General features: G+C 57.9%; 1 protein-coding gene across 1 annotated transcript in view; it reads left to right on the top strand.

Annotated features, from left to right (window-relative positions):
- Positions 1-19,246, top strand: part of SRCIN1 (SRC kinase signaling inhibitor 1) — a 64,867-nt gene that overhangs the window by 36,076 nt on the left and 9,545 nt on the right. Inside the window, 15 exon segments of the mRNA XM_054688706.1 lie at positions 2,719-2,914; positions 3,503-3,701; positions 4,162-4,255; positions 4,756-5,407; positions 5,410-5,653; positions 6,820-6,912; positions 7,153-7,196; positions 7,510-7,697; positions 8,820-8,995; positions 13,675-13,805; positions 13,947-14,094; positions 14,371-14,617; positions 15,093-15,327; positions 16,945-17,099; positions 17,405-17,557. Of these exon segments, the coding sequence (XP_054544681.1) occupies positions 2,719-2,914; positions 3,503-3,701; positions 4,162-4,255; positions 4,756-5,407; positions 5,410-5,653; positions 6,820-6,912; positions 7,153-7,196; positions 7,510-7,697; positions 8,820-8,995; positions 13,675-13,805; positions 13,947-14,094; positions 14,371-14,617; positions 15,093-15,327; positions 16,945-17,099; positions 17,405-17,557 (2,955 nt within the window).

Genomic DNA, 19,246 nt, shown 5'->3' with positions numbered 1-19,246 from the left:
AGAGATGCTGGTTCAGTGAATATGGGGTCCTGGAAAGTGTTTTTTTTTTTTTTTTTTTGTTTTTATAGAGGCATGTTTTACATTTATTTGTTTGTTTGTATACATGCACTGGGTACAGTCAGAAGCGCGGGAGGGTGGGAGAATTCACCAGAGCCAGAGCGGGGTGCAGAGCAGGCAGAAGGACCGAAGTACACTGCTGAGGGGAGCAGCGGGCGGCAGGAGAGGTCTGCGCGCCATGTGGGACCCTCCTCCGGTGGCCGGGAGCAGCCGGGGATCGAACCGGCGCCGCAGAGGCCGCGGGCAGCTTCGCAACCCAGCGCTCAACCACTGCGCCACCGGGGAGGCCCTGGAAAGTGTTTTTAAAGATCCCAAATGATTCTGTTGCAGTCTATAGACAGCCTTTGAGAAGCTCAGACCCTAGTCTGCCCCACCCCTCAAGGTTCCCCGCTGCCTGATCTTAGACGGGAGCCATCAGTGCCTCCCGGAACACCTGCAGCGACAGGTGCTCACTGCCCCCCATGCACGCAGCCCCTCTCCTATCTTTGGGAGCTCTGCTTGAACTACTGTTTTTGTTCTCTTGTCATCTCCCTTGTTAGTCTGAAAGTCCTTCCGAATGTCTCACTTTCCTCTGTCTCGTTGTCTCCGTCCAGGGAGAGAAATGCCAGCAAGGCTTCTCTCTTCCAAGAGGGTTTTCTCCAAAGGTTGTGACATGGGAAGGTGCCCTGAGCAAGGGGCAGGACGGAGGCAGGAACTGCAGGGCAGGGAATGTGGGCATCTCTTCTCCCAGGGTTCCCTGGGCAGGGTCCTGTCTTCTCTTCTTAGGGGTCCCGAGGATCCTTGCCCCCACCCCATCTTTTTACTGGTACCTCACTTGTGCCCCCCAGACCCTGCGGCGGTCCCCTGCTCTTCATCCCAGCCAACTGCCTCATTCTGCCTCATTCTGTAGTCCCTCGTCCATACCAGCCTGACAACCACCGACTTCCAGTTGCTTGGCAACCCCTGACCAACAGGGTCAGACCTGGTACCCCACACAGCCTTGAGGCTGGGGTGACAGAGAGGGGCACAAGCTGGCACCTTACAGCTGAGTCACAGGGTCCAAAATCTGGCCACGAGCATCCCCCAAGTGGGCTCACTCCGATGCTGCCTCCCTCCTCCCCATATGCACGCCCACCCCCTGCTTGAGACTGGATGTCCCCTGAAGGCCCCACATCTGACCTTCTGTGTCCTCAAACCCCCAAGCCACCTTGGAGACAGCTGGGCACGCTGCGCGCCGGAGGAAGACGCTTTCTCTCTCTGAGAGTGCTAATCCAGTTGGAAGATTCAATTGAGTTAATACGAAGATAGAGATTAATTAGGGGCTAATCAGGAATTGAGGAAGGAGGGAGCTGAGGGGGGAGAATAAGTGATTCCTTTTTAGAGATACTTACACAGTTTTTTTATTACTATAAAAACAATATATTTTGGTTGTGCAAAAGTGACCCAGCAGAGAAATGTATAACGTAGAGAGCTGTCTCCTCCATGAGCTAACCAACGTTCATGGTTTGAGTAATTTGTTAAAATAGGCCATTTTTAAAAGAAAAATACAGTTAAGCAACATGATTTCTTGATAATATGTCTGTACATAGGATACATATATGTCTGTAATGTATGTGACATGGAATTCTATAGATCTGATTTATTATCTTTTCCCCTTAAGTAAATGAGTGTCTGTACTCATTTGTTTGAGGGGAGGGCCTGGGGCAGGAGGGCAGGAGCTGTGGCCCTGAGCGACAGCCTCCGCCTGCAGCCAAAAGAGGCTCTTAAAGTGCAATTGAAAAATGGCGGCCCCTCCCCCTGCCCTACAAGAAGCAGCAGGCCAGCTGTCCCTGGGGCAGGGAAAGGTCACTCTGCGTCCCCCTCCCCCACCCCCACCTCAGCTCCCCAGCTAGACAGACCCTCTGAAGCTGTGGCTTCAGAGCAGGGGGCTGCCTTGGGTACCGGTGGGGGCCTTTCAGGGGGCTGCCCAGGCAGGTCAGCCGGGAGGCGACATGCCCTGCAGGAAGGCTGAGCCTGGCACGTGTGCCGTGTGCTCATGTGGCTCACGGGGGGCCTAGCATGTGCATTGCATGTGCTAAGCAGGTAGTCAGAAATGGGGTCCGGCTGACTTTGGAGGGGTTTGGGATGGTGCTCCCACTCACCCCAAGTCAAGGACGCCGAGCCCAGCCCTGTGAGGGCCCATTCCTCCAGAGCCGGATCCTGGGCGCCCCAGCTCTGTTTCTTTCTCCCGTGGACCCTGCTTCCCTGCCTGCTCCTCCGTCCTCCCCCAACTCCAGGAAGAATCAACTCGCGCTCACAAACCCGCCGCTTAATTAATGTCTGGAACTAATGCCCCAATTTGCTCAATGATTCTGCTGCTCACCTCGGTGACAAATTTGTGTTGTTGTTCTGTGGGAGCTTAAAATATCAGGCGTGCCCGTGGCTTCTGCTCAGATGGCTTCTCATCTGGCTTCCCAGGATGCCTGAGTCCTTTGCCCATTCCTTGCCCGCTGGGTGTCCCAGGGAGGCCAAGGCCCCAAGAGGTTGGGGGACTCTCCTGAAGCCACACAGCGAGTCTGGAATCCAGGAGCCCATCCTGTCTGGGTGTGCCGCTGGCTCAGGGGGCTCCCCGGCCTGGATGGGGGCAGCGGGCAGAGCCAAGGGGCTCACGCTTGGTTCCTCCGGCCCCACCCTGCCCTGCAGACCCGCAGCTCACGCCACACTCAGGGAGCCCAGCCCGGGCTGGCAGACCAGGCAGCCAAGCTGTCCTACGCTTCGGCTGAGTCGCTGGAGACCATGTCTGAGGCTGAGCTGCCCCTGGGCTTCAGTAGGATGAACCGCTTCCGGCAGAGCCTGCCCCTCTCCCGGTCAGCAAGCCAGACCAAGCTGCGCTCGCCAGGTACTGCCCGCCCCATCTGCCCTCCCCCCTGGGCGCTGGCTCCTCCCTCTGCTCTTGGGTCGTGGAACCCTTTTCATCGCCTTCACTGCCTCTCGGCCAGTCCTCTGGCTCCTTCCCCACCTACCCCTCCACCCTGCCAGCTCCTCCGCTTCTCAGCTTCTCTGCCCAGCTCCCCTCCACCTTTCTCCCCTCACCGCTTCCTCAGCTTCCGCTGCTCTATCCCTCTCCCTCCAAAGTCCTCTCCTCCTCAGCCCTCTCTCACCCCCTTCAGCAGCACCCCCTTTTTCCTTCTGCCCTTCTCGCCTTTCTTCCCCCCCCCCAGCAACTCTCCTTCTGGGCTCCCTCAGTTTCTGCCTCACCTGGTCCTGCCCCCCATTCCATTTCCTCCTCCAGCCGCGCCCCTGCCCGGGCTGGCTAGCGCGGGGAGGGGCGGCATGAGCGCCTGGGTGCACCTGCACTCGGGGGCGGCGTCCAGCCTCCGACCCTGCCTCTGCGGGACCAGCGCGGCTCCCGCGGGCCGCGCTCGCTCCCCGGGCCGGCGGCGCGGCGGGGGTGCCACTGACGGCGAGGGTGGCGTGTCCTTTGCAGGGGTGCTGTTCCTGCAGTTCGGGGAGGAGACGCGGCGCGTGCACATCACGCACGAGGTCAGCAGCCTCGACACGCTGCACGCACTCATCGCGCACATGTTCCCGCAGAAGCTCACCATGGGCATGCTTAAGTCGCCCAACACCGCCATCCTCATCAAAGACGAGGCTCGCAACGTCTTCTACGAGCTGGAGGACGTCCGGTGGGCGTGGCCCCGGGGGGGATCGGGTGGGCTCCCCCAGACTCCTTCCCAGAGGGGACTCGACTCCACCCACAATTTCCCACCTGCTCCAGACCCAACCCAGCCCTCCCCCTGGCCGCCTGAGCCGTAGCGCCCCCTCGCTCCACCCCCCCACCCTCCCCTGGAGATTGTCCACCCTGGCTGCTTCGCTTTGGCTTGAGCTTACCTGAAAGCGACAGTGAGACCGAGAAGTGGGCCGGGTGACGGCTGCTGGGTGTGTGTGTTGTTAGCCTGAGTGTGGCTGTGGCAGTTAACCTGAGGGTCCCAGATGCGATCCACTGAGGTGGAGTTAAGAAGGGGTTAGGTCACCAGCAGCCTCTTTTCACCCCCTTCCCTCTGCCTGGAGTAGCTGCTACCTCTCCTCCTGGCTGAGTTGCGGGGAGGGGGGATAGTGACCCTCTCCCATCCCCCTCCCTCCCAGGGACATCCAGGACCGCAGTATTATCAAGATCTATAGGAAGGAGCCACTCTACGCTGCTTTCCCTGGCTCACACCTCACCAACGGGGACCTCCGGGTATGGCTGGGGATGCCCATGACTTTGTGGAGGGGGGTGGGAAGATGGGGTCCAAGAGCTGCCTGGTCACTTGTCATCAGGAGCCAGAGCCAGCTTTGGACAAGGAAGGTAGGGGCTGAAGCAGAGGGTGTCCTTCATTAGTTGTGGGGTCCTGTCTTCTCTCCTCTCATCTGCCACGGTCCGCTTCTGTCAGCTAAGGATCTCTCTAACGGGACTCTAGATATTCTAGGAGGCCTCTTCCAGGAAATACCCTTTTGCGTCCCCACCCCTCACCATAAGGTGATCTGTGGGTTGCCCTTCTGGTACTTTCCATCTGCCATGTTTTCATCCATGTTGGGAGCCCAGATGGGAACGGGGCCCAAGATGCAGCAGGAGGGAAAGAGGCAGACCACAGAAGGAACTTCCCAAGAGTCGAGGGGGAGATGCTAGCTCCTCAGGCAAGGGCAAGGCGTCCCCTTGGTGACAAGCCCTGTGGGGTTCGGGAACTGTCTTTTACACAGAGAGAGATGGTATATGCATCACGGGAGTCGTCGCCCACACGGCGCCTCAACAACCTGTCGCCAGCGCCTCACCTGGCATCCAGCTCGCCGCCGCCAGGGCTACCGTCGGGGCTGCCGTCGGGTCTGCCGTCGGGTCTGCCGTCGGGACTCCCGTCAGGGCTCCCGTCGGGCTCGCCGTCGCGCTCGCGCCTTTCCTATGCTGGAGGGCGCCCTCCTTCCTATGCTGGCAGCCCTGTGCACCACGCGGCAGAGCGGCTGGGAGGCGCCCCCGCCTCCCAGGGCGTCAGCCCCAGCCCCAGCGCCATCCTGGAGCGGCGCGACGTGAAGCCAGACGAGGACCTGGCGGGCAAGGCGGGCGGCATGGTGCTGGTGAAGGGCGAGGGCCTCTATGCCGACCCCTATGGACTGCTCCACGAGGGCCGCCTGAGCCTGGCCGCGGCCGCCGGCGACCCGTTCGCCTACCCGGGCGCCGGGGGCCTGTACAAGCGCGGCTCGGTGCGCTCGCTCAGCACGTACTCGGCCGCCGCGCTGCAGTCCGACCTGGAGGACTCCCTGTACAAGGCGGCGGGCGGCGGCCCGCTCTACGGCGACGGCTACGGCTTCCGCCTGCCGCCCTCCTCGCCGCAGAAGTTGGCTGACGTGGCGGCGCCCCCGGAGGACCCCCGCCGCCGCACAGCCCCTACTCGGGGCCGCCCAGCCGCGGCTCGCCCGTGCGCCAGTCCTTCCGCAAAGACTCGGGCTCCTCCTCAGTCTTTGCCGAGAGTCCCGGAGGCAAGACCCGCAGCACCGGGGGCTCCTCGACCGCAGGAGCCCCGCCTCCCGAGCTCTTCCCTGGGCCTGGGGAGCGCCCTCTGGTTGGGTTCGGGCCACCTGTGCCGGCCAAGGACACAGAGACCAGGTAAGCAAAGCTTGCCAGGCCTCAGGCTGTGGGGTAGGATGAGGAAACGTGGCACAGGGAAGACCGTGGTAGAATTTTGTCCTGGGCTCAGACCCCAGAGTCCTTTGTAGAGACCCTGAGTCGTCTTGAGGGGAAGCCAGAGAGTATCTTGGATGTGGAAGGAAGACATTGGAGAGAGGCCATTTTGCTTCGCTCTGCAAGATCTCAGGGGTGGACCAGAGGGTCTCAGGCAAGGATTCTGGAGATCTGGGTTTGCAACGGTTCCCTGAGCCTCAGTTTCCCCAACTAAAATTGAGGCTGTACCCACTCTGTTTAGTGCCTTTCCTACCCAGGGAATTTGCATCCACGAGAGCTGTCCAGCACAGGGTCAGCTGAAGTCCACTAGCAGGGGTGCTGGTGAGAAATAGGGATGGGGAGAGAGGTACACACTCTGTTAGGTAGTCTCCGAGCCGAGAACAGAGGGCGAGACAGAAGAGGTCTGATCAAACTCAGTCAGGCCTTTGCATTCTCTCGGTGATAGTGCTGAGAATTAACCCCTACACCACCAGGGAGCCCTTCCCCACCCCCAGCTAGGAGCTCTTGCCCATCATGCAGCTCCCTCCTAAGGGTTCAGGGCCAGAGGAGGCACCCAGGGCATGGACTTGTCCTCCTGTGCCCTCAGGCAGTTCTGCTGAGCAATAAGAAGCAATTCTGTTTCTCTTGTGCCTGTACAGTCAGGCACTGTACTGGACACTATTGATGCCAAACTGGGCAAACCAAGTTACTCCCCTGTCTAGTGGGGGAAACACATTAAAAACTACTCACCCTTTCTTTGGGGGGGGGTGTGCAGGTGGTGTGGGAGGAGGGACTCAGGCTGCTGGGGGCTCTGGGATGGGTTCAGAGAGGAAGTGGAGAGGAAGGCATGGCAGGCAGGGGAAACCTGCAGATGCACAGAGAGGCCGAGGCAGGGCCTATTAGGGAGCCAGTGGTGAGAAGTGGCTAGTGTGACTGCCAGATGGAGAAGAGCTTTATCCTGATATTAGGGGGTTGGGCATTGGACCCTTGGAATAGTCTGTGCTAGAGATAGGGGAGGGAATGGTATTTCCTCTATTAATTTTAGGAATGGGGTGGGCAGGGGAAAGCCCATGTCCAGTGAAGGGGCTGTTCAGTGCCACTATCCTCCCTAGGGAGCGCATGGAGGCCATGGAGAAGCAAATCGCCAGCCTCACAGGCCTGGTGCAGAGTGCCCTACTTCGAGGCTCGGAGCCGGAGACCCCCAGGTGAGGCTCTTCTCCCAACACCATTGCTAGGGTCTGTGGTTGGAGCAAAAGGAAGGGGAAGTGGACAGTCAGTAAGCGTCCTGGGCTCCGCTCTGCCAGAGTTTTGTGGCGTGACTGTGGGTGAGTTCCTTCTCTCTGGCACCATCCTGTGATCAGCACACAGGTCTGGTGCTAGGGGGGATTAGGGTACGGTCTTGCCCAGCTTTGACTGTCTGGGGCCATCTTTTCCCTGTGCCACAGTGAGAAGATTGAAGGCTCCAATGGAGCAGCCACCCCCTCAGCACGTGAGTGACCCTTCACCCCTCCTCCACAAGTCCTTGCTCTCTCTGAGCCTCAGATTCCCAATCCCTAAGAGAGGATGAAGCAATAGCTACCACCACAGGGCTTCGATGGATAAATGAAGAGTCATCTTAGCCCAAGATGTCTTTGCCCTGGGACTTTGCTCCCTACAGAAAGGCTGACCACCAGTTGGGGCAGGGAGTCAGCCTCGTGCCTTTCTGGCTATGATGGGGTCGGGAGTGGGGAGAATCTTGCCAGGGCTCCTCCCAAACTCACGATTTGTTCCCTTTCCCCCATCTTCGTGGTTCCTCTCTGCAGCCTGCGGGTCAGGCGGCCGGAGCAGTGGGGCCACCCCAGTGTCCGGCCCTCCCCCTCCCTCTGCCGGTAGCACCCCTGCGGGGCAGCCCACTGCCATCAGCCGTTTGCAGATGCAGCTGTACCTGCGTGGCTTACAGAACAGCACCAGTGACCTGCGCAACCAGCTTCAGCAATTGCGAAAGCTCCAGGTACCGCCCCTCCGGGGCTCAGCCCCGCCCTTCAGGCATTGCCCCAACCCTCCCCTGCTAAACCTAGCCAGAAGTCAGACCCAACCCCAGTCCCCCTTCAGAGTCCCGCGCTGCTCGCTGGGTTACACCCCACCCCCAACTCTTCCTGGAGTTCCCGCCCCATCGCTCAATTTCTGCTCTCACCGAGTCCCTACCTCTTGCCACTGTCCCTTTTCCTGAGACATCCTTCCCTTGTCCTGAATCTTCACTGCTCTCCTGTAGCCCCTGCACACCCCACTGAATCCTGCCCCAGTGAGTATTTCTCAGGGCGGCCCCAGTCCCTCACGGGCCCGCATTCCGTTCCCCTTCCACTTCCTTGGGCCGAAGCCCTTCCCCCAGATTCCCTCTGCTCCCCCTTCCTGAGCGCGCCCGGTCTTCTATACCCTGTCCCACCTGGCAGATGGTCCCACCAGTCAGGAGCCTGGCATCGCTGTGCCCGCTCCTCGAGAGGGCCCAGGCCCGTCAGGTGAGAATAATGAGCAAAGACAGGCTGGAGAGGGGGCAGAGCGCCATCTGGGCAACGAGTAAGATCTCGCCCACCCTCACCATCGCCCCAGCTCGACCTTAGAACGGGGCTCAAGCGTTAAGTCTTCCAGCCCAAGCCACGGAAACTCTATCCAACTCAGTCTTTCTTCAGAGCCACAGCCAAGCAACCGCACAGGGACGCCGCACAGGGCCCTGCACAGGCCACCCTTGCCGCCCCCCCTCCCCACCCCATAGTCCTATTCCGTTTGCCCAGAACACAACCTTGTCCTTCGGCCCCCACCATCCCATCCCTTTGCTGTGCCCGCCACAGCCACGTCGCCGCACCTTCCTCAGGATCCAACTTCGCCCCCCTCCCTCCACTCTCCCCCTGTCCCTGCTCTTCACCGGGATTTAGCCGTCGGTTTCTGCCCCTCCACCCCACCCCTTCGCTGCTGCTCGCGGCCCCAGCCGGGCAGTCTGCTCTTCCGTGGGGCCCGCCCGGCGTCGGGCCGTCCTCTGCCCGCCGCCTCCCGAGCCTCGCCCTGCTGCGTGTCTCCCTTCCCTCCCACCCTGTCCGTCCATCCGTCCATCCATCCCTCCTCCCTCTGCGTCCCGCAGCTCCAGAACCAGGAGGCGCTGCGCGCGCTGCTGAAGGGCACGGAGGCGGAGCTGAGCATGCGCGTGTCCGAGGCTGCGCGGCGCCAGGAGGACCCGCTGCAGCGGCAGCGCACCCTGGTGGAGGAGGAGCGGCTGCGCTACCTCAACGACGAGGAGCTCATCACCCAGCAGCTCAAGTGAGGCTGGGCCCGGCGCTGGAGGGGGGCTGGGGGTGTGCCCGGGGCCCCGCAAGCTGGTTGCACTGGGAGGCGCCGCTCCCTGTCTTCTGAATCGCGGGGGACGTGGGTCTGTTCCGAAGCCTTCTCCTCTGCAGCCTGGGTTCTCTGTGACTCACAGACCTCTGACCACCTGGCACAATTCCGATGTTTCTTTTTCTTTTTGATGCTACTTTTGCTATGGTCTTGCTACCTGATGGTCCACAGCCTGATCTCCTGGTGGCTGCAGTGGCTCCTAGAAAGGCTGTAGCCTTGCTCTTCTGGGGCCAGCCATCTGGTTTTGCCCTGCCCTCTGCCCACTTTCATTCTGGCCTGTGGCCTGTGCCAGTCAGCCCCGGGGTAGAACGTTTAGGTGGAGCTTCACAAGTGTTACCAGCTTGGTCAGTGCCATGCTGACCAGCCACAGTGGCTGCCACTGCAGTTCCCTGACCTCTGAGGCCAGGCATAGTCAAGGAAAATGCTCCTCCCGGACAGTGCAGCTTAAATGGGCCGTCAGCTTCTTCAGAAAGAGTGAGGAATAGGGAACACCTGGCCCTCAAGTGCTCAGACATGGAAGGGTTAACAGGAGACAGTCTTCTGATCCAAATTTAGCAAACGGCTGTCTGGCCAAGATTCGATTGTCTGGCACCACTGAAGGGAGACGCTGCCTTTCACTGTCCATCCACTGAGTGAGCAGCCCCACCCCACGGCAGCCGTCCCTTGTTAGCACTGGCATCCGAGACAGAGGCCCCCCCTCCTTCCTCAGGCCTTCCTCTTGGTGGCACAGGGCACAAGGACACCTGAGGTCTAGCTCCAGCACCGAGGAGCCAGTTTCGCCCTTCCCTGCATTTCACCTTCCTCGTCTGTGACCAGCATTAAGGTGTTTGCAAGTCAGGTCTTTCCAGAGAGGGGCCCAGGGAGGCCGGAGTGAGTGCTTCAGCAGGTGCACAACATACAGCCAAGTCATGTTTGGCTATACCTCTTGCAAAGGGCCTCTTGGGAAGGAACCTTGCTCCTCAGCTGTGGGCCCAGGCAGCCCGGCGCTACGTGTGCATTTCACACGGCTCACGGCGGAAGTTCCCATGGCGCCATGGCTGAGATGAAACCAGGCCACCCCCTCTCTCCAGGTTGGAAAGCTTAGTGACGACACCTGTCAGATGTACAAGTAGACTGGCAGCTGCCATCCCCCTTCACCCAGGAAATTCCATTTCCCCAACTTTCTTGTCCTCTCCTTGCCCCTTTTCACTCAGCACAGAGGAGCCAGGTTGGAGCTTTCAAAAGGAACTTTACTGAGACATTAAAGGAAATGAAAGGAAATATAAAATCACAGAGGCAGGAGAGATGAAAGGATGGACTTATGCTCCTCTCATCTGAGTGTCTGGTCCTCAGCTTCCTGGGGGCCTCAGTTCTCCGGGAACGCAGAGACTCCACACACCCACACTCTACCCTCTTGTAAAACCCATTACTCAGCCTGCTACTTGAGAGAACTTGGGGGCTGAAATGTTGCTTCTGGCAGGATTCTCCATCCTCTTTGAAGGGTGCTTATGCCTTTTTTAGGTGGGGCCTGAGCTGAGGTGCATACAGCCCTGTGGTGGCTCTGATGTGGCCGCCACAAGGTCCTCCCTGCCCGGTTCTCATAGCCTCCCCAGGCACTGGGTGGAAAAGCAGGCCCATCCCTACCCCTGCTCTGCCTGCAGACTGTACTATTGCTCATGCTGTGTTTTGCTCTGCCCTGGCATCTTGCTGAAAGTTAAGGCCCATCCTGTGCCTATTCAGCTTGGCTCCGTCTATCGAGCTCTGCCTAAACAGTGCCCATTCAGGCAGCCTCTCCTGATTGGGACCTTTTGGCCTCTGGAGCCTTCCTCTCCTAACCCAGGTCCAGTTTTATAGGTATTGACCTGCAGTCACACAGGGTCTCCTGCTCAGAAGGGCCCCTTGCTCTGTTTAATGCTCTGCTATCCCTGTCTTGAAATCCTTAACAATTTTTGAACTGGGGACAATAGTCATTTTACATTGGGCCCCACAAATTATATAACTAGTTCTGTCCTACCCTGTCCTTCTTGACCCCTCCAGGACTAGATCTGGGTCTGGCAAGCCCAACCACTTTCTGATCCTGGTGTTTAGACTTGAGCTGGAGTGGGACTCATGTACATAGCTAGTCCCCAAACTTTAGCAGATTGGATGACCAGAAAATTGAGGTGCTGATTGAGTCCAGGGGGAGCCTAGTTCCTTCCACCAGAGAGTTGCCATGCTGTCTCCTGATGGCTTACCCTTTAATTTAATTGAGGGTCTTCCCCCTTAGAGCCATGTTTGGAAATGAGCATTGCACAAACCGGGCCTACCCTGAGCCAGTCAGGTGTCACACACAGCAGAGAGTTGTTCTTTCCCATGTGGCAGAGTGAGGGCTGGGCAGGACAGAGGGTGAGTGTGGGATGGTGTTAGTCCAGTGTGGGAGTGGAGTGCAATAGAATCCGGGGTTCTGTTCTATAGAAGTCAGACATGAATAGATCCTGCTTTGCCACGAAATAGTTGTGTGACCTTGGGCAAGTTAGTTAATCTCCCTGAACCACTGTTTTGTTTTCTTTTTTAATGTTGAAGCTTGCTGTATTAGTTGGGGCAGCTTATTAGTTAGGATGGTTGCCATAAAACTTGTATAATGGTTCAAAAGTAACAGACATGTTTTTCTTGCTCATGGACATTGGGTAGCTGAGTGGCTCCCCTCCTTGCAGTCTTTCAGGGACCCAGGCTGATGAAGATTTGCCATCTGCAGTATGTGCCTCCTTGATTCACCCAGAGGGGCATTGCCTCTCAGTCAGCAGGAAGGGGGAAAGAGCATGGAGGAGCTTCCATGGGAGGGTTTTATGGGTCAGACCTAGAAGCAGCAGGTACCCCTTCCATTCATACACCATTGGTTCTACCTCAATGAAATGCCCACTTCCAACTGCAGAGAAAGCTGGGAAATGTAGGCTAGTGTCTGATCTGTTTGTCTGTGTGTGAACTGGAGGTATAATGGTTCCCACTCACAGGATTTGTTATGAGGATTAAATAAGGTAAGGAAAGTGAAGGGTTGAACGTGGCACTGGCATACACTGAGTACTTAACACAAGGTAGCTCTTTAATGGGTAGGGCTGAGTCACAGGATTTTGTCCTCAGCTCCACTGTGGTCTGTCTGCTCACCAGCTAGATTTAGGCATGCTGCTAAGATTGGCTGATGACACAGAGCACTGAGGAGGAGTGAATCTCTTCTATGGTAGAATTGAGCTTTAAAAGTTGTTCCCACCTGGATTGTTGAACTGAAATCTAACAGATGGGATTTGACATCTGTTAGATGTGTGTAAAGCCCCACCCGCAGGTTAGCAATGTCAGCGGCTCAAGTAAAGGATCGAGATGACCTACCTGGGCAGCAGTTCCTTCTTTCACTTACTCATTTATCCCACAATTATTTACCAGGTATCTCTGCTCCAGGCACTGTGCCAGGTGCTTGAAACAGACATGAATCCAGAAGATATGGTTCCTGCCTAGACCTGGTGGTCCAGGAGGCTGCACAGCCCAGCCAACAGCAACTCCAGGGCTCGGGAGGGCAGGAAGTTCACCCCAACACCACATGTAGGGAGAGTGGGAGGAGGGAAGTTCCCATTAAGACTGAGGACGAATGAAAATTACTCCTGCATGTGTGTATGTGCATGTGTGTAAGAGTATGGAGTGTTCCAGGCAGGAGAAACGATGTTATAAAGACTCAGAGAGGATTGCATGTTCACGGACCTCAGATCATCATTCTGGACAGTTCTCAACAGAAGCAACCATAAGAGGAATAGGGATGCAGCTGGCGGAAAATAAGATTGACCCGAGGCTGCTGACCTCTGCCACCTGCTTTCCCAGCAGCATTAGCTCATTTCATGCTCATAGTGGCCTCTGGGGGAGGAGCTCTTACCACCCCTGTTTTATAGCTGAGGAAGTGACAGCCGGGAAAGTAGGTGATCTTACCCAAGCTCTTGCCACCCGGATGGGTAGAACTGGGATTGGGACATGGATCTGACTGATGCTAGAGCCAAGTTTTCAGATGCTGCCCTCATGTCCCTGCTGATTGAAGAGTTTGCGTGTTAGTGTCAGAATGTGGGACCCATTTACAGTTCAACACTGGGGTGGTGACTGGGACTGATTTACATTTTAGAAATACGGGTTTAAATGGCACAAGCTGGGTATAAAGCAGGTGACAATTGAAAGCAGTTCTGTCCTCAAGGAAAGAGGCTGAGTGTCTCGATCAGTTGAGAGAAGATAGGTGGACATGGCAGTGCCACCCAGCAAGAGAAAGGACCCCCTAGGGGCCTGTGCAGCTGCCTCTGCTTCTCAGAAGGGCTGCCAGGTTCTCTGCTGCTTCCTTGGCAGAGTGAGAATCAGAGGATGCAAGTTATAGGGAGGGAGATTTGGACTGATGTTGCTAAAGATCAGAACTTCAAAGAGGAGTGCCCAAGGGCACCTGGTAGGGAGCACCTCTGAAGTTTCACCTCTGAGGTTGGCATTTCTGGTTTCACTTGGGCATGTGGCCTGGTGGATGACTTTTAATTTTGATCTGACTGGTGGTCTAATTTCTTTCCAACTGCCCAATTTCAGGGGGCTGGGCTGGGGCCAGAGGGGCTGAGAGGGTCTCTCTGTGGCTGCAGTGACCTGGAGAAGTCTGTGGAGAAGATCCAGAGGGACGTGTCCCACAACCACCGGCTGGTGCCCGGGCCTGAGCTGGAGGAGAAGGCGCTGGTGCTGAAGCAGCTCGGGGAGACCTTGACTGATCTCAAAGGTGAGCCTGGAGGCTGGTGAGCATGGCCAGTGGTCTGGAGTGAGATGCCCACCCCTCTCCCAGGCCCTGCCCTGCCTGCTGCCCCTTCTCCTGGTTCCCAGAGCTGCTCCCTCCCTAGCACCCTCTTTCCTGTCCCCTCAGCTCACTTCCCAGGCCTGCAGAGCAAGATGCGGGTTGTGCTACGTGTGGAGGTGGAGGCCGTGAAGTTTCTAAAGGAGGAGCCCCAGCGCCTGGATGGGCTACTCAAGCGCTGCCGTGGGGTCACGGACACACTGGCCCAGATCCGAAGGTCACTCTGCCCCTGATCTCTTATTTCTGATCTCTGATTTCTTATGGGTCATTCACTGGGCTCAGATCTGTAGCTCCACCTTACCCCTTATCCTCACTCCCGCAAATGTCCAATGTGCAGCCTGGGCCTGCGCCTAGTTCTGACCTGTGACCCCTCGCATATCAGAGGCTCGGCTGTTCCTTATGCTGGGTCAGCCACTCCTCCCCAGGCTAGACTTCTCTCCATCGGGCCACCCCCTGCCATCCTCACAGATGCTCCTAACTCTCCAAACCCCAGGCAAGTGGATGAGGGCGTGTGGCCACCCCCCAACAACCTTCTGAGTCAATCCCCCAAGAAGGTGACAGCTGAGACTGACTTCAACAAGACCTTGGACTTCGAGATCCCACCCCCCAGCCCTCCGATGAACCTCCATGAGCTGAGTGGGTCAGCCGAGGGGGCCCCTCCTCTTCCCAAGGGGGGCAACCCTACCAAAGGCCTGGATGCTCCTGGCAAGAGAAATGTGGACAAGGCTGTGTCTGTTGAGGTACTGACCCAGGAGGGAGGCATGAGCTAGGCTCACACATTTTACCACCTTCCGAGGGTGGGAAGAGCCACTTTTTTTCTGGGGGAGGAGCATCATTTCTCTCATGGAAGTCTGAGAAGTATATCAAGGGTATATTAGTCCTGCTAGAAAGAAAAGCATATATAAAGCTGTAATAATCAAAGCAGTGTGATGGTAGCATAAGAATAGACTATGTTCAATGAAACAGAATAGAATGTCCCCAAAGCAGGTCTAAACATATCAAGAGAATAGTGTGTACTGACAGTGGCTTTCCAGGCTCCTGGGGAAAGCATGGGATACTCAAGAAGGTGTCCAAGGGTCCCGGTGGGAGTGGGTACCCAAAGTGAGGCTTCCTATTACATTGCTTTGCATGTGCGGTGAGGGGAAGGGATCAAGGCCCCAAAGCCCCAAGAGCAGGCCAGATGCTTCAGTCCTGATTCTCCCCATTCCTCTCAAGGCCGCTGAGCGAGACTGGGAGGAGAAGCGGGCAGCCCTGACCCAGTATAGCGCCAAGGACATCAATCGGCTGCTGGAGGAGACACAGGCAGAGCTGCTGAAGGCCATCCCTGACCTGGACTGTGCAAGCAAGGCCCACCCCGGTGTGGCCCCCACCCCTGATCACAAGCCCCCCAAGCTTCCCCACGGGCAGAAGGCAGCTCCCCGAACAGAGCCCAGCGGGAGGAGAGGCTCAGGTAGGGGGCAGCTAGGGGGGTGGGGTAGAGCCTAGAGAAGGGGAACCCCATCCCCAGGAGCTCCCGGGTTGATGGGGGAGGCACATTGGAGTAAGAATCTTTGTGGTCAGGTGCCAGGGTCAGCAACCCAGCACCCATCCGCGAGAGGGAGACTGGATGGGGAAGAGCTGCCCTGTCCAGGGCTTTTCCCGCTGCTGATTGCTGCCCAGGGGATGCCGCAGGGTCAAGGAGTGTGTCCAGGCAGAACAGCACCACTGTCTGCACAGCCTGACCGAGGCGAGCCTGGAGCCAGGCGGCACTGAGACGGGGTACAGCACTGCCCCTGTCCATACAGGCTTGGTTCCTGTTCTCCCCGAGTCTGTACGCTTGTAGGGGAGACAGAAATCCAAACCAGAAATGGCAGTCATTCATTCATTCATTCATTCATTCCATGTCTGTTAAGCACCTACTGTGTGGTGCTAGCAATAGAGAAACAAAAAAATAGGGAAATAAGACACTGCTTACTTTCAAGGAGCTTAAAATGTAGTGGGGGGATAATACTAATCTTTATGTTTACCAAGTAGTTAACATGTGACAAGAATTCCAGATGCTTTCTATGTATTAATCCTTATAACTTCTCAACAACCCCAGGAGGTGGATACAGTAATCATTCCCATTTATAGATAAGGTCACTAGGCTCAGAGTAGTTCAGTAATCTGGCCCAGGCCCTATCTGGTGTGTTACAAAGAAATAGAATGCAGGTGCTAGATGCAGTGGGGGGGGCGAGGGGGGGTATCAGGGGGTGGTGTTCGGGGGGGGTGTTGGGGGGGGTGAGCTCCCAGGAGACCCTGGGAGGGAGGGATGGGCTCCCCAGAGGTGGGAACCATCTCTGGAGTAGGTGTTTCCCTGGCTGGTGAGAGAGGGCATTCCAAGGAGAGGCATGCCATTTGCAAATGCTTGGAGGCGTGTGTTTGCAATTGCCAGGCTGGCCCTAGCCGGGCTGCAGCCAGAGAGCTGAGGCTGAAAGATTGGCAGGCTTGGCGGTAGCTGGGCCAGGGAGCTTGGACCTTGTTTGGGGTAATTGGGGCCACTGGGGGATCAAAGGCAGAGAAGGGTCAGCTTCCAGTGACCTTTCTGCAGGTTGCCTTGGAAACATCTCCTGCTCCCCCAGAAGAATTGGGGGAAGGGAGAGCTTGGTGGGCGGAGTCCGCACTAGCAGTAGTAACCATGGACGATCTGTGCCAGGGCAGGGGCTGAGGGGCCTGTGGGGAAGAGACAGGTTAGAGCCTAGAGCCATGCTTCTCGAGCTTGAGTGTGCTTGTGAGATCACCCTGGGGTCCGTTAAAATGTGGATTCTGATGTAGAGCCCTCCACCCCCCAGCGGAACTGAGCTTCTGCATTTCCAACTCACTCCCTAGTACAGCCAAAGCTGCGGGTCCAGGGCCCACACTCACAGGGGGTGAGTGCTATAAGAGGAGTAGCTGAGTTTGGGACCAGAGCCTGGGAAGTTAAGAGCGGGGTGCAGGGTCCTTTCCTCTCCCTGGAAGAAGAAGCAAGGTTATTTCCTTGGAGTCAGATGTGGCCAACGAGCTCCAGGGTTACGGGTCCCCTGATCCCCAGTCCCTGGGCTGCCCACAGATGAGCTGACAGTGCCCCGATACCGCACGGAGAAGCCTTCTAAGTCGCCCCCGCCACCCCCTCCTCGCCGGAGCTTCCCCTCCTCCCACGGCCTGACCACCACGCGCACTGGAGAGGTGGTAGTCACCAGCAAGAAGGACTCAGCCTTCATCAAGGTACTAACGCCACTGGACAGGAGACGAGAGGGGGAAGTTGGGGGATGCTTGACATGACATCTGGATACCCTCGGGGCATGCCCTCTCTCCTCGGAAGTGGAAGAGGGGGGCTGGCAATGGCGACTCTACCCCTGGCTTGGGCTTCATCCTGGGAAGGGGCCCATCCTGGCAGGGCAGCAGAAGTGGCAGAGGAGGAGCAGGGGCAAGTGGGGGTGGTCTGCAGCTGACAGGGTTGGTGCCAGGAGTTGGTGCTGGAGAGAGCGCCTGGGGAGGGCCTGGTCCTGACTGGGGCCGGGGCCTTGCAGAAGGCTGAGTCCGAGGAGCTGGAGGTGCAGAAGCCACAGGTGAAGCTGCGTCGGACCGTGTCGGAGGTGGCCCGCCCGGCCTCCACGCCACCCATCATGGCCTCGGCCATCAAGGATGAGGACGACGAGGACCGCATCATCGCAGAGCTGGAGGTAGGTCAGGGGCCCGAGCACCTGGGTCCAAGCAAGTCACCAGCCAGGCCCGCTCCCTCTCCCGGCCGCGCTGATCCTGGGCACGGCGGTTGGATTAGGACGGGATGGACTCCTGCTCCCCGCTGAGTGCTGGCCTGTTCAGGACCCCTCCTCCTTCCCTCCATTTCTTCTCCACTGTTAAATGGGGGGGGGGGGCATCTAAAGTCCCTCTTTGCAGGTTTGTCTGTTATGGGAATGGTGTTTTAACGCCCTCATTCCCAATGCTTTGAGCCCCCCAAATGCTTAAAGTCACCCAGACTCGGGTGATCTCAGCCCTCCTCTGCCTGTGACTGGAGACCCTTGACTCCCAGGGTCTCTACAGCAGGAGACAAACTGGAGGGCAGAGTGGCCAGTGGCCATGGTGAGGGACCAAGGAGCGAGACTGGAGTCCCAGTGCCAGCCCAGCCCATTCCTCCCCTTGGAGGCCTGAGCCTGACCTGTTTTCCTTCCTGTGCCCCATTCTCCAAACTTTCCCCCACCTTGTGCTCCCCAGGTATTTGAGAGAAGCTCAGTGTCTTCCCTCCCCCCCACGCCCCGCCGCCAGCCGATCCCCACCTTGCTGTCCCCCCAGGACACGGGGCCCCCTGGGGGCTCAGCCCTGGGCCCCACATGGAAGGTAACGGGCTGCCCCCCCACTTTCACGGCTCTCTCTCTGCCTGTGCCTCCACAGCTTCCTCTCCGCACCTGTCACGCTAACCTGCTAAAACACTAGTCACATCCCCAGGTCCCCCACAGCCACCTCCTCACCCATGTGAACTCACCCCTCCCCCACTCTAAGCCCCTCTGGGAGAGGAGAAGCCAGCAGCCCGTTGTCTGGGGCCTGCATGGCCCTCCAGGCTTCAGTGGCCTGTGGTGGCCTGGGTCTTTGGTTCCGATCTGCTGCCGAAGTCTAGGTCTGACCAAAGCCTGGGTTTGTCTTGGTTCAAGATTGGATTTGGATCTTGCTTGCTAGATGACTTAAGGCCCAACTCACAACCTGCCTTTGTCCTGAGCCCTTGCCTAGTGCCCACCCCGCCCCCTGCTCTGCTGCCTGTGCCAGCTGGGGGCTCTCTTTCTCCCATTGGAGTCGAGACCTCGCACTGGGGACAAGGGCGAGGCTCATTTACAGCCTCCTCCACCCTGAGGCCCATCCTGCCCCCTCTGGTCAGGAAGCTTGGAATGGAGGAAACTCATCCCCTCCCTTGGCTGCTGGCTCCACATCTCAGCGTCGGGAAGGCTTCCTTCTTACGTCAGCCTTGCTGCTCTCCTGCTGCGTTTATCTCCTCCTTGCTCTTTCTTGGGAATTTGGGGCTGGACCCACTGTCTGCGCCACCAGGGCACTGTGCTCAGGGAGGGCAGCTGGGCGGGTCTGGTCTGGGAATCTCCCTCTGACCAGGCAGGTCAGGACAGAGGGCCTCTCCTCTGGGCTGGGCAGCCTCTAGTGCACCTTCATGCACCTTGCCTCATCGGTTCTCTGGGCCCACGTGGGCTCCATGCTGGCTGCCAGTTACTTCTCACCTGCTGGAGGCCTGGTGGTGCTTTGTCTCCCTGACCGGGGGGCAGACAGACACCAGACAGGTGGGCAGTGCTGCCTGCTGGGCAGCGATGGGCAGAGCTACCCAAGGCATTGCTGGGGGATGAGCAGTGTGGAAGGGGTGCCCTCCAGGCCGT

This window comes from Talpa occidentalis, unplaced genomic scaffold (assembly GCF_014898055.3).
Source record: "Talpa occidentalis isolate TD23 unplaced genomic scaffold, MPIMG_talOcc4v2.1 talOcc4.7, whole genome shotgun sequence".
NCBI classification, from domain to species: Eukaryota; Metazoa; Chordata; class Mammalia; order Eulipotyphla; family Talpidae; genus Talpa; species Talpa occidentalis.
The sequence above is the reverse complement of the archived record's forward strand: the minus strand, read 5'-3'. Positions and strand labels throughout refer to the sequence as shown.